This window comes from Ipomoea triloba, chromosome 12 (assembly GCF_003576645.1).
Source record: "Ipomoea triloba cultivar NCNSP0323 chromosome 12, ASM357664v1".
Taxonomy (NCBI): domain Eukaryota; kingdom Viridiplantae; phylum Streptophyta; class Magnoliopsida; order Solanales; family Convolvulaceae; genus Ipomoea; species Ipomoea triloba.
This window is the reverse complement of record NC_044927.1, coordinates 12726277-12739525: the sequence shown is the minus strand read 5'-3', so window position 1 is coordinate 12739525 and position 13249 is coordinate 12726277. Positions and strand designations below refer to the sequence as shown.

Genomic DNA, 13249 nt, shown 5'->3' with positions numbered 1-13249 from the left:
CATGGTTAAACCATAATTGTGTGGCATCAAAAGAGCTTGCAATACGCACATCACCATCCATAAAGGAAGATTAGTAAACTTTACATTAGAATTAAACATCAGTATTGTTGAGGTAAAATCTCAACATGGCTTGACATAATAACAACATGCAAAAAAAAAAAAAAAAGGTTGTCCAGAATCTAATGAGACATAATTGATCTCAATATAACTTCAACTAATAAGAACATTCAAAAAAATTTAAAACTTACTTTCTAGAATCTTTGCTCTGCAAAGTTGTAGCAAAATGATAAGTAAACCATCAATACTGGCTAGAGCTGTCAATACGGGCCAGCCCGGCCCATACGGATATATATATATATACTAATATACTAATACTAATATACTAATATAATTTTTAATTAATTTATATATATATATATATCTATATATATATATATATATCTATATATATATATATATATATATATATATATATATATATATTTTTTAATTAATACTAATATAGTTTAATTACATGTAACATACTAATCAAAGTCTTATTACTTATTAGCAAAAACATTTTAAAATATTAATACAATACCTAATTACACAACAAATTTGAGGGTAGGGGGTTGGGGTGGGGTGGGAATATGGGTTATACGGATTGGCCTGTGTAACCCACGGGCCAACCCGTATAACCCATACTCCCACACGGGTTATACGGGCCGAGTTGGAAATCCTCCAACCCAACCCGTCTAAAATGCGGGTTAAACAGGCCCAACTCGACGGGTTGGGCTCACTTTGACAGCTCTAATACTGGCATTAAAGTATGGGAGAACCTTGTCAACATGATTATCCCAAATATTACACATAAGTTCGTTGTGGTTGCTAAAAAACATTTTTAAAAATCATGTAAGTATTAGTTTTTTTTCATAACAATACAATACAAAGAACATAGAACCAAAATGGAAAAAAAAAAAGAAAAAAAAAAAAAAAACAACAACAACAACAACAAAAAATCTTACGTATCATCTTCAATGAGAAAATATACAAGCCTTGTTTGTTTCCACCTATGACCTTGTCAAATGGAGAGTATATCTCCACAACACGTCCAATAATATCTGAAATTACAAAATAGAAAAATAAAGATTATAAGTCTATTATTTATAAGGAAGAAATATTATAAATTGTTTGAATGAGAAGTTGTATCTATCATTTCATTCTCATCAACATCTTCTTTACGTAATATTGTTTCAAAAGACTTAACATGAAACATATGTTTTGAGAAATTCACTCGTTTGTACTCCTTGAAAACTGTATCATCGATGTTCACTAGTTTTGCATTTTTTAAAAATTGTAATCCATATGAAGTTTTTTAGTCCATAGACCTTCCCCTTTTTGAATTGATTACGATATTTTTCAGCATTTTCCTAAGGTATATGTGCATGGATGAAAGTTCCCTAAGGTAATCAAAGTATTAGTTTTTTTACCAACAATACACTGTTATATAATGTAAAATACTTAAAATAGGAAAGAATTTAAATACTAAATTGCTTTATTTATCTCTCCATCATGAAATTAAATACACACTCCCTACTCTTGACTGGATTGTTTGTTTTTTGTTTAGACACCTTATATGTACGGACTAACCGCACACTCATGGGCTTACGGGTGTGATTCGGGTGGAGTTAAGAAGCAAAGATGAATTGGCTAGACATGGAGTTGGAAATGATGTACTTTAAAATCTGGAAATGTTGTATTTTCTTATGTTTTTTTTTATATGCATGTAACCCGTGTATATATAACCAAGCTATGTATGTATGGATAAATACTACATGGTAATAGAATCAGTAGAATTCAAAATAATCACAAAAACATTGTCATGTACATATGCTATTTATATAGGAATACATGCTCATAGACACGACAACATGAGATATTAATAACAAAGAATAATCATTATGTCGTCTTAGTTATATATATCCCATTCTGTAATTTTATATGAAGGTTGTCTACCTGAACAATGTACAACCAATAGAACTTGGAAAATGAAATTTTGTAATATATATCCCATTAAATAAATAACCACACACATTCACATTAAAGTACTAATTTATAATAATTAGATCTAGATTGTATGATCTAACTTGCAGAATTGTTTGGGGAGGTGGGACCACCAGCCTCGACGGTCCGACACTGACAACGATAGGTCTTAGTGCCCAAATGCATGTCCCTGGAATGCGAACGCATGGCCTATCTTCTTATCATGACGATATACCATTTTAACTCTTATCATCATGGATTTCGCTTCTATATTGTTGGAGAAATTAGGCTGATAATGTGAAAATAATAAATATTGTGTCGTCGTATAACCACTGCCTTAGAAACAAATTTGCCGCTACTGGTGCAAGCTCACAACAACATCGTTGCCCCTGAAGGTTAACACAACAATCCACGCCCTCGTGTACCCTGAGTAGGGATTAGAACATACACAACACTGTCAGAGTAGGAAAGATGACAAAAGCGACATTAAACAATATTTTTCTATATGTCTGAACTCAAGAATATCTCATTTAAATAATAGGAGTCAAATAATTATGACCACATACCACCTAACAAATCTTGGCCACTTACACCAACCTATTGTTAAAGACTAAACCATCAAGATAATGAGAATCACAGAAATGGTCCAATAACTTGCATTTTCCCATTCCATTTAAAAAGGCAACTTTGATGTCATCAAATACAAAATACTTAGCAAGAGTAAATAGTTAATTTACAAAATACCACGTAGGTCAAAGAATTAAGTATTAGTTACCAACAGATGAGTAGGCTATTAGAAAAATAAATTTGTTTACCACTAAATCTCGGATGAACTGGATTAAATACTAAAAAACCAACAGTTGTTTGCAATACCGACTCATTTTCTATAAAAAAAAAACAAAAAATGATCAGTATTTAGATGATTCGCATAGAATGATTCGTACTTTAAATATACAACTATGAATGCATCTCATATTTGTAATATTAAATCTCATATATTAATTGCATATTTATATTATTTGGTTTGCTAACCACTGTAATATTTTTCAGAAATAATAAAATTAAATAAGCCAAATACCTTGTGGTCAAGTGACATGAAGTGACGTCTCTCAAATGAGAGGTCATGGGTTCAAGATTTTGTTTTAAAGAAGAAATTTGTTTTTATTAATAGTATAGATATAGATTAACTCAATCAATAAGCTATAGCATATGGCTATCAGTTCCAAACAACACAATGAACACGTGGTCGTAATTGTTCCAACAATTATTGGAAGTAAATTATTTTTGATTTGATATGATGTACTTGGGACCACAACGAACCCAATGCGGATTCTCGCTCGAGTATCTGCCCGCTCCTATTATTTCGCCCACAGGCCACAGCCCATTCCTTCTTCCCGGAGAATCCACTATACCATAGGACTCTCCTCCCTTCTCCTATATTTTTGTGCATACATTTCGCACACTGTAAATTTTAAATTTTTTCTCTCATACTAACTAAAAGATTGAATTTCCCATTTACACAAGAAAAAAAGGGTATCACAAAGACGACATCTTTTGGATTGAAACATTTGGAAGCTGAAGAAGTGGAATGGGATTTGTTTCTGATTGGCAAAAGAGTGGCGGTTGTGAAAGAGGGTATTTTGCTGGGGGCTTGAGAAGCCTTGTGAGGAGGAAGCAGGTTGATTCTGCCGCTGCTCATTCAAATCCATCATCATCCTCTTCTCCTCCTTCTTCTTCCGGGCATGGCAGAGTGCATCATCATCAGTTGGCTAAGGCATTGACCGTCCCTCACCTAATTGCCATAGGTATATACTACAAAAAAGGAATTGCTTGACTTTTGATTGGTAATTTGTTGCTCTTTATTTTGAACATTTGTTCTATGCAATTTGATGTCAATGAGAGTTCTTCCCTTCATTCTATGCAATTTGATGTCAATGAGAGTTTCCAAAATTTATCATTTTTGTTTTTTTTTTTAATACATATGTTGTACTTCTTTATTTGATGATGATTGGCTCTATTCTCAGGCTTTCTCCATAGGCATTCTTTGTTCTTATTTATGTACTTCTTACTGTATTAGCATTGTGGTATAATTTTACGTGACCTGACTCTTTGCATAATTTTAAATTTAGGTGTTGGTTCCACAGTTGGTGCTGGGGTTTATATTCTAGTTGGCACTGTTGCCAGAGAGCATACAGGTCCAGCCCTCACCATTTCCTTTTTGATAGCTGGGATAGCAGCTGCTCTCTCTGCCTTCTGCTATGCTGAGCTTGCAAGCCGTTGCCCTTCAGCTGGGAGTGCCTATCATTATTCCTACATATGCGTTGGAGAAGGGTAATTCATAGAGTTTTGTATTTACTCTAACAATCTCAGATAAGCATAATTACTTTGAACATATGATCCAGTGAAAACCTTGATATGTTTTCTCTAGGTTAGATACTTAGATATGCATGTGACATATTTTAATGCATTTTGGTTTTATCTCAGAGTTGCTTGGTTGATTGGATGGGCACTGATACTGGAATACACAATTGGAGGTTCTGCAGTAGCACGCGGCATATCTCCAAATCTGGTGTTGTGCATACTCTTCATTGGTTTTTTTTTTTTTTTTGGGCTAGATTTCTGTGCATGTAAGCGTGACTGTTGGAATCTGTTTTCTCAGAATATGAGCCACCAGCACTTTACTTTCTGCAATGCTTGCCTAGCTTATGGCTACTAATTTGCTTTGCTCACACAAATGTGTATTTTTTAGCTATATATTGCTCTTATCCTTGTGCAGGGGCTTGTTGCATTGACCACATGATTATTTAGATGATTTGTTTTGCTAGTTTTTGCCTTCTTTTCCTTCTTCCACGTTAAGGAAAATCTAAGAATCAGATAGTACATGAGCCTTCCAAACTATACAATAGTATGTTACAATTGATATAGGCTGCACTACATCTGGTTGGTGGAAACTGTTTCCTTCTCAAGTCTTTTACCTCATGAAATTAGCATCATGGGAATATGGTCCAAGTTTGACGAGCTGCAGCTTTTAATCAGTTTATTAACACAAACATCAGTATTTTGTCCATAACTATGTCTAAGTAACCCTGTCTTTGTGGTATAATTACAATAGGGTTTGTCCTTTTCTTTAGCACTCTTTAAGGTACTGTAGCATGTTTGGCTATTTGGCTTCTGTTTCTTGACCTCTGTATTTTCATTCTTTGTATCTTATTCCAAATAGAACTGAGCCCAGATTAGAAGGAAACTCACCCTTGAAACCCAAACCCTCTCTTTCTCTCCAACCCACACACTCACAAACCAAAAAAAAAAAAAAAAAAAAAACAGGGAAAGAGTTAAAAAGTAAAACAGAAATGTGTCTCATTAAGCTATTGCCTCTCTCTCATTTAAATAATGGTTTGATGATGAAAGTGTATTCTCATCCACCAATTCTAGGTAGTAATGCTTTTATAAAATTCCCTGTTCATTCATTAGGCTTTGCTCTTTGGAGGTCAGGACAGTCTCCCAATCTTTTTAGCTCGTCAAACAATCCCTGGGCTTAATATTGTTGTGGACCCATGTGCGGCAATATTAGTTTGCATAGTCACTGGGCTTCTATGTGTGGGAATCAAGGAGGTATTCTCTCTCTCTCTCTCTCTCTCTCTCTCTCTCTCTCTCTCTTTCCAAACTTTGAATTAAACAATTCTGTTTCTATTGGTGAATTATATCATCAATTTGCTAATTGAATGAAATAATTCTTGCAGAGTACAATGGCACAAGGATTTATCACAATGGCCAATATATGTGCCATGGTTTTTGTAATTGTTGTTGGTGGATACCTGGGCTTCAAAACTGGATGGCCTGGTTATGACCTTCCTGTTGGGTAAATGCAGACTGTTTCTGCACTGTCATTTTTTATTTTTTTTTTCATATTTTTCTTTCTGGAGTAGTTTTCTTAGTGTTTATGTGACCATTAGGTATTTTCCCTTTGGGGTTAATGGAATGCTTGCTGGGGCTTCAACCGTATTCTTTTCATACATTGGGTTCGATACAGTCGCTAGTACATCTGAGGAGGTATGCTATATATTGCCTCACTTTTCATCAATATGTTACCATCTGGATGGTTATAGAAGTAGGGGAGTGCAGATTAGGGTTTAATGTGATCATAAACTTTCCATAAAGGTGATAACGAATAAAATGTATTGTCTGTTAGGCCAACTATACTTTATAGCAGCAAGTGGTTGGGGGGGTAAAGCAAAATGTCATGCCATGATTATCACATATATAAGAATTTTAAGATGGATGCATGGGACTATGGGAATACAAGGAAAGACATTGCATAGGTAATGCCATTTTAAGGACAAATTTAGAAGGTTAAGATGGTTTGGATATGCTCAATGTAGTAGGGTTGCACCAATTGAAAGAGCAATAAACTTATTAAGACAGATATGCGAGTTCAAAGGCCTGCAATAGTGGTACCAAACAGAGACATACAACTACAATCTACAAAGCAATCTCAACATGATCGGGATTAAGGACTTGTTGGGCTGTAAAAGATCATTGAGAAATGCTAATTATCCACATCATTTTTATTATTTATTGATTAGGGGTGATATTTATTTGTAAATTCTAATATCCTCCTTGTAACAGGTGAAGAATCCTCAGCGCGACTTGCCATTGGGGATCGGCCTGGCATTGCTTATATGCTGCATGTTATATATGTTAGTCTCTGCTGTTATTGTAGGTTTGGTCCCTTATTACGCTATGGATCCTGATACCCCAATCTCCACTGCATTTGGGAGCTATGGTATTGAATGGGCAGTGTAAGTAAAACATTTTGTGACCATGTTATCTTCCATCAGGTCCAACTAATTATGGGGTATTTGATAGTAATAGAATCCTTTTCATGTCTTATTTTTAATTTAATTTAATATAATCCTGATTGCTCTTGTGCAGATATATAATAACTACTGGAGCCTGTACTGCTCTTTGCTCTACACTGTTGGGTTCCCTCTTACCTCAGGTAAATCAATTGAAATTGAACCAATTACCAATTTAAGTTTATTTTTGTTTTGATATTGGAAGCGCCAAAGGGGTACCATGCATAGTACAAAAATGTATGGCAAATATGGTAGCAGAAATACAAAAAATCTAATATTCCAATATCTACCCAGTCCAATAAATCAATAAAAGAAAGGACTAAAAGAGGCTAACACTTCCCCAAGTGGACAACGGGGCCATTTTGAATCTAACCAGTTGACCACTTGCAATTGGATTGGACCCTCCACCAATACCATGGTCGAGGTCACTCAACTGGGTTGTAATACACATGGCCCAAGCCATACTAAAAGATTGAATCCAATCAATTAGATAGTCTAACCTATGGCCTTATAAACTCATATGTTTATCTCTTATTTTTCAATGTGTCTTAACACTTTAACAGGACACATGGAGCAACACTTAGTTAATGTCTTAATGATGCTTCTCTTTCTTAAGTCATTTCCAGTTAGAATAGCTTCCATAGCCACCTTTCCCCAGCAAAAATAAAACCTCAGGGGACAGCCTGGGAGACATCTGTTTCCAACAAATGTCACTTGGATCAGCAATAGTCAGAGTGTTATAGAAAGATTTGACTGAGAAAATCTTTGTTCACTCTAGTCCAAACCTGCCCATTTTCAGCCACTACGGTAATACTAGTGGAATACACAGTTAATATGAAGGTAAGAAAACTGTCCAATTCCCCATCCTGGAGAGTTTTATGAAATTTGAAATTTCAAAATTACCCTCCATTAGAGTCGGAAACTAAGGAGGCCACTTTTTTCAAGTTGATCTTGAGAGCTACAAAACAGACAGCAAAGGAGTTCTTCAAGTTGATCCCAAGTCTCAACATCCTTCCCATTTTTCTTAAAACCATTTCCCACTTCAAAATGGATGAAATTGACAAACTATGTTTTTACTTTTTATATGGCCCTTTGAACATATTAGAAAGCCATCCACTACAAGGAGTAAAATGTGCATTATCTGAATGGGATGGAATTCAAGTATATCAAACTTAAAGCCAACTTGAAGTTTACATGACATGAAGGTCAATTTTATTTTCAGAGGGTGATTTTTAATTTTATGTTACCCGAAATTATAAATATACTCTTGATTAAAAATGCAATTCACAATTTGAACCGCAAACCTGACTCAAAATTATTAAAAAATATATTCGGACCCTGAAATAAATTTTAAAAAAAAAATCTAAAACTTGAATTTCATTTTTTACTTAGTTCTATAGAGACTTTTAAGCAATAATCTCTATCATTATTTGAAATTCTAAATATAACTTGAATATCATTCACTACAAAATCCAAATGGTATTTCACTTTGATTTTTAGTTTACTTTTTTATATCACTTAAAAACTTTTTGATATTTGAAATAATTTTGGGTCAGGTCAGGTCTAATCAACTCAATGTCATGCCCAACACCATTTTCTTCTACCACTCACTTTGACATTTTAATATGAAGAAATGCGATTTCAAAGTAACTTCTCAGTTCATAAATTGTGAAACAGTTGAATTTGAATGTGATTTCTAGTTTTCCAACAGAAAACGAAAACTTCAGAAAAAAAAAAAAAAAAAAAAAAAAAAAAAAAAAAAAAACCTGGAAATAGAGAGTGGAAAATGTTTCCTATAGTCAAGTCCAAATTGGATTTCCTAAACTACTCCAGCTGGAATTAGTTCTTTTTTAAGTAAACTAATCCTCAGACCTGATATCGTCTGGAATAGGAACCAAATAAGTTTCAGATGTCAAATATACTCTATTTACAAGATGCTCAAGTTGCTACTAATGTTGAAGTTATTGGGTGATTTTATCCACGGCCCAGATATTTATGTTACTCCATATAATCTAAATCAGTTTGGACTTTGGAGATCTCTTTAAACAATTTAAACGGAGGCTTTATAATATACTAAAGAAGGTTTCTTTCTGACTTTCAATTACACTTTTTTCTTTGGGGAAAGAGGGTGGCAAAGGTCTTGACCCTGCATCTCATCAGCATTGGTTGAACTTCATATTGCCATAAAAGGTGCTTTTCAGATTTTAGCTGTTGGTTTTGATGCCTTGTGATACTTGAAAATTGAACTTGATTGTTCCTCATATTACTATGGTTTTACTTTTTGCAGTTTGGTGTTGCTTCTATCTTTGGATACTTGCAACATAATAGATAACTTTCATCTTCTGTTGTTCTCAGCCACGGATACTTATGGCTATGGCTAGGGATGGGTTGTTGCCATCATTTTTTTCAGATGTTAACAAACATACTCAAGTTCCAGTCAAGAGCACTTTAGTGACTGGTTTACTTTCTGGAGCCTTAGCATTCTTCATGAATGTTGATCAGTTAGCTGGAATGGTATGAACACTTTCTGAGGACAAGATGGACTTCATAGATATCTTGTTCCTTACTTTTAAGCTTTCGATTTGATAGATTCACTATTATGCAGGTTAGTGTTGGTACACTTCTTGCATTCACTGTGGTGGCAATTTCTGTGCTCATACTGCGGTATGTTCCACCAGATGAGGTGCCCCTTCCACCTTCTTTTCAGGAGGCAATAGATGCAGTAACTATCCGCTATAGTGGCAGTGAAGATAATGCAGATATTACCAAAACTGCTACTGTGACCATGGATAGTGACCTTCCACTGTTAGTCAAGGCACCTGTTTGGCATCCTCTTCCAGAGAAAGCAGCAGCTCAGTTCAGCTGTAAGTTCTTAGATTATTACTCCTATAATTTTGATATTCAGCAGTGTTATTATTTTTGTTGTTGCCATTGTTTGTTATTGTTATTTGTAAATTCTTTTGACCCTCCAACCTGTTTTTATGAGAATGACTTAAATTATGAAATTACTCAAATTAGTGAGTTTTTAGTGTATATTTATGAAATAAATAAATTCTTATTGGTTGCGTCCACACACACACACAGTCCCTTTTGTGTGCACTCATGCAATTCTCACGGTCTCACGTTAAGCATGGTTCTCATTTGAGAGGGAGAGTTGCGTTCAAATGAGAACCATGCTTAACGTGAGACCGTGAGAACTGCATGAGTGCACACAATCTACTACATGAATGCACACTAACTACTCTCAAGGTCTCCACAGTCATCCAGGCATGCCTAGGAGTAGTTAGTGTGCATTCATGTAATAGAATGTGTGCAGTTGTTCGCACGGTCTCGCATTAAGCAGGTTCTCACCTAAACGCAAGCATATATATATATATATATATATATATATATATATATATAGGGAAGAGTTCCCAGTTCCCGTGCGGTAGTGCGGTTAACACACAAAGGATGCACTTTAAAATGGTGTAGAAATGGCGCACCTAACCATAAGCATTAAAATGGTGCACCTTAAGTACACAAAACATGCACCTTAAGCACACAAACAAAGCACCTTAAGAAGGAAAACCACACACCTTAAGTTTCACAACTGACGCACCTTAAGCACACAAATCACGCACCTTAAGAAGGAAAACTATGCACCTAAAGCCTTAGGCCGACACACCTTAAGTTTCAACAACTGACGCACCTTAAGCACACAAACCACGCACCTTAAGAAGGAAAATCACACACCTAAAGCTTTAGACCAACGCACTTAAGCTCCAAACCACGCACCTTAAGCACAAAAACCAAGCACCTTAAGAAAGAAAACCACGCACCTTAAATTTGACCTAGATGCAAAAAGACCAAATTTCCACCGCGTTTTTTTTAATCATTGTTGATCCTAGACGTTTATTTAGGCAAAATCAATGGCTCTCATTTAACCGCACAGGAGCCACCCACCCACATGCGAACCTATTTATATATATATGGGTGTGTGTGTGTGTGTGTGTTCTTCAAATTCCATATTTTTGTGTCCATATGGATGAAAGATAGCGAAAGAGAGAAGAAAGGAATCACAACAAAAAACAAAAAGAAAGGAATAAAAGGAAGGTGTGGGAATGGAAAGAACTGATGAAGGCAAAGGGGGTGGTGCGGCTACATGTAATGTTTCTGATAATGAATGTAAACCATTTTTAATAGTGTATAAGGTTCATTGTTCATGACAGCAACCTATGCCAACTAATAGAATAAGCAATATGAGATTTAGCTTGGTACAAATTAAAATGTATAGTTGGCATATCGTTTGCTGCATCTGTTGCAGAAGTTTTGACTGGTCAGGAGAAATTCTCCGTATATACTGTCTCCTTTTAGTTGACCTATTTCCTGTGTCTCAAATTGATCAATCCATTATTATTATTATCAGTCTGTCTCAAAATATTGAGATATCATAAAGTTTACGATTTTAAAAAATTAAAAAACTACTTTAATGGATATACTGTCTTTACTATTTCCCCATTATATAACAATGAAATACATATAACAGGTTTAGTAAGTGAAAGGCGGAAAGTTGCTGGATGGGCTATCGTATTGACCTGTATTGGAGTGCTTGTACTTGCTTCTGCTGCTTCGAGTGTTGGCCTGCCAAAGTATGTTTTTACTCTCTAGTCTCTCTCCATTAACCAGCTCCTACCTTCAGCTATATGTTTTATTTTCCTGTGTATTAATCCTCATATTCTGTGATCTCTTATCGGCCTATGTTTTCTGACAAAGAAAATAAAACATTTTAAAGAAATTGTGTATGAAGCTGATTGTTCACAAGAAATTTGAGATTTAACTTGGTAAAAAAAAAAAAAGGAAAGAAAGAAAGTGTAGTTTATCTTCTGCCACATCTGTTGCAAAAGTTTATTGATTTACTTTTTTTAAAAAATAAATGACTTATAGTTGTTAAATGTATAACACACTAAATTTATAACCAGTTCTCCGAGGTTCATACTTTCTGGAATTGGTGGATTCCTTGTGCTATCTGGTTTATTGGTGCTGACTTTCATACACCAAGATGATGCAAGGCACAACTTTGGACATTCAGGAGGTATATGTTTTAAACGATTATTTGTATGGTAAAGGCGGCATAAAGCAGCTCATGTGATAGTGCATTGCCTTTGTTCTTCCCATATAAGTATTATGTTGAAATTATCTTAACCCCTTTGTTTGGCTGGCAACCAGCAAATTTCCCACTAAAATTTGGACTGAGTTATAAATGAATAATGCGTGTAGGTTTTGTTTGTCCATTTGTTCCCCTCTTGCCAATCGCCTGCATTCTCATCAACGTCTACTTGTTAATAAATCTTGGGTGAGTCTTTTATATATGTCCTCCCTCCCTCCTTCCCTCTTCATGTGATTTGATGGGGTTTTGGGAATGGGTTTCAGTGTTTAATTTTGATGTGCAGTGGTGCAACTTGGGCCCGTGTATCTGTATGGTTGCTAATAGGAATGATTGTTTATATTTTGTACGGGCGAAGCCACAGCAAACTGCAAGATGCAGTTTATGTACCTGCAGCACATGTAGATGAAATTTACAGGAATTCTGATTTCTCTTTGCCATAGTTCTCCATTACCCTCCTGTCCAAGTTTTCAATTGTACACAGCAATGGTGTTTCAGATCAGTTGATGAAATATAATGCCTCAGCTCTCTGGTTGTATAGCATGAGTTCATAGTTTACAGGGAAGAATGAAGATGCCCAGAAAAAGAAGGGAATCACAAAACCAATTATTTCTGTTACCATATGTAAATGCTCTGCATAAAACTGTGAGCTTCATGTCAAGGGTTTCATTACTTTATATATATATATATATATATATATATATATATATATAATGTCATGCTTTCCATAATGGTATATATGGTGCACTCTGGTATTTGCTTCCTTGTCTCCAGAAACATGAAACAGTATAGAGAGTACACTGTGATCATGTCCAGAATGAGGATTACAAGAAGCATTATATTCACATCTTTTTTCAGTTCAACAATCATTGTTCATCATAAGAAATGGGGCATTTATTTTACCTCTTATTCACCTAATAATAACATCATGTTTTGATTCATCCAAAATATGAAAAAGTAGATTATAGTTCTTAGGGAAAATGACACTTTTTCCCCCTATGTTATGTGCATATAGCACTTTTCCCCCTTGTGTTATTAAAGTGGCAGTTTTTCCCCTTGAAATGTTAAATTGACATTGTTACCCTTAAAAATAACTATTTCATTTATTTTTCTTCTCCAACAAATTATTATTTATATGTATGGATGATCACGATTCGGTTCGAACCTAACCAAACACTGTAGCAATCATATCGAAACAGTATGGACGGTTCTAGTTACGATTCAGAAC

At 35.0% G+C, this 13249-nt stretch overlaps 1 protein-coding gene across 1 annotated transcript; it reads left to right on the top strand.

Moving 5' to 3' along the window:
• The first annotated feature begins 3384 nt into the window (after positions 1 to 3384).
• LOC116000159 (cationic amino acid transporter 2, vacuolar-like) lies at positions 3385 to 12923 on the top strand. The gene is made up of 14 exons (XM_031240195.1): positions 3385 to 3827; positions 4152 to 4353; positions 4507 to 4591; positions 5494 to 5634; positions 5763 to 5881; positions 5976 to 6072; positions 6649 to 6821; positions 6955 to 7021; positions 9234 to 9392; positions 9484 to 9742; positions 11404 to 11506; positions 11837 to 11949; positions 12135 to 12210; positions 12308 to 12923. Exons 1-14 carry the CDS (start codon positions 3611 to 3613, stop codon positions 12462 to 12464), a joined length of 1968 nt encoding a protein of 655 aa, XP_031096055.1. The 5' UTR covers positions 3385 to 3610; the 3' UTR covers positions 12465 to 12923.
• The last annotated feature ends 326 nt before the right edge of the window (positions 12924 to 13249 follow it).

Bases quoted from the DNA above. Each gene is read 5' to 3' on its own strand.
- LOC116000159 (XM_031240195.1), top strand. From the start codon at position 3,611: ATGGGATTTGTTTCTGATTGGCAAAAGAGTGGCGGTTGTGAAAGAGGG. The intron at 6,073-6,648 runs GTATGCTATATA...TCCTTGTAACAG, and splicing joins TCGCTAGTACATCTGAGGAG to GTGAAGAATCCTCAGCGCGA. The intron at 11,950-12,134 runs GTATATGTTTTA...TAATGCGTGTAG, and splicing joins CAACTTTGGACATTCAGGAG to GTTTTGTTTGTCCATTTGTT.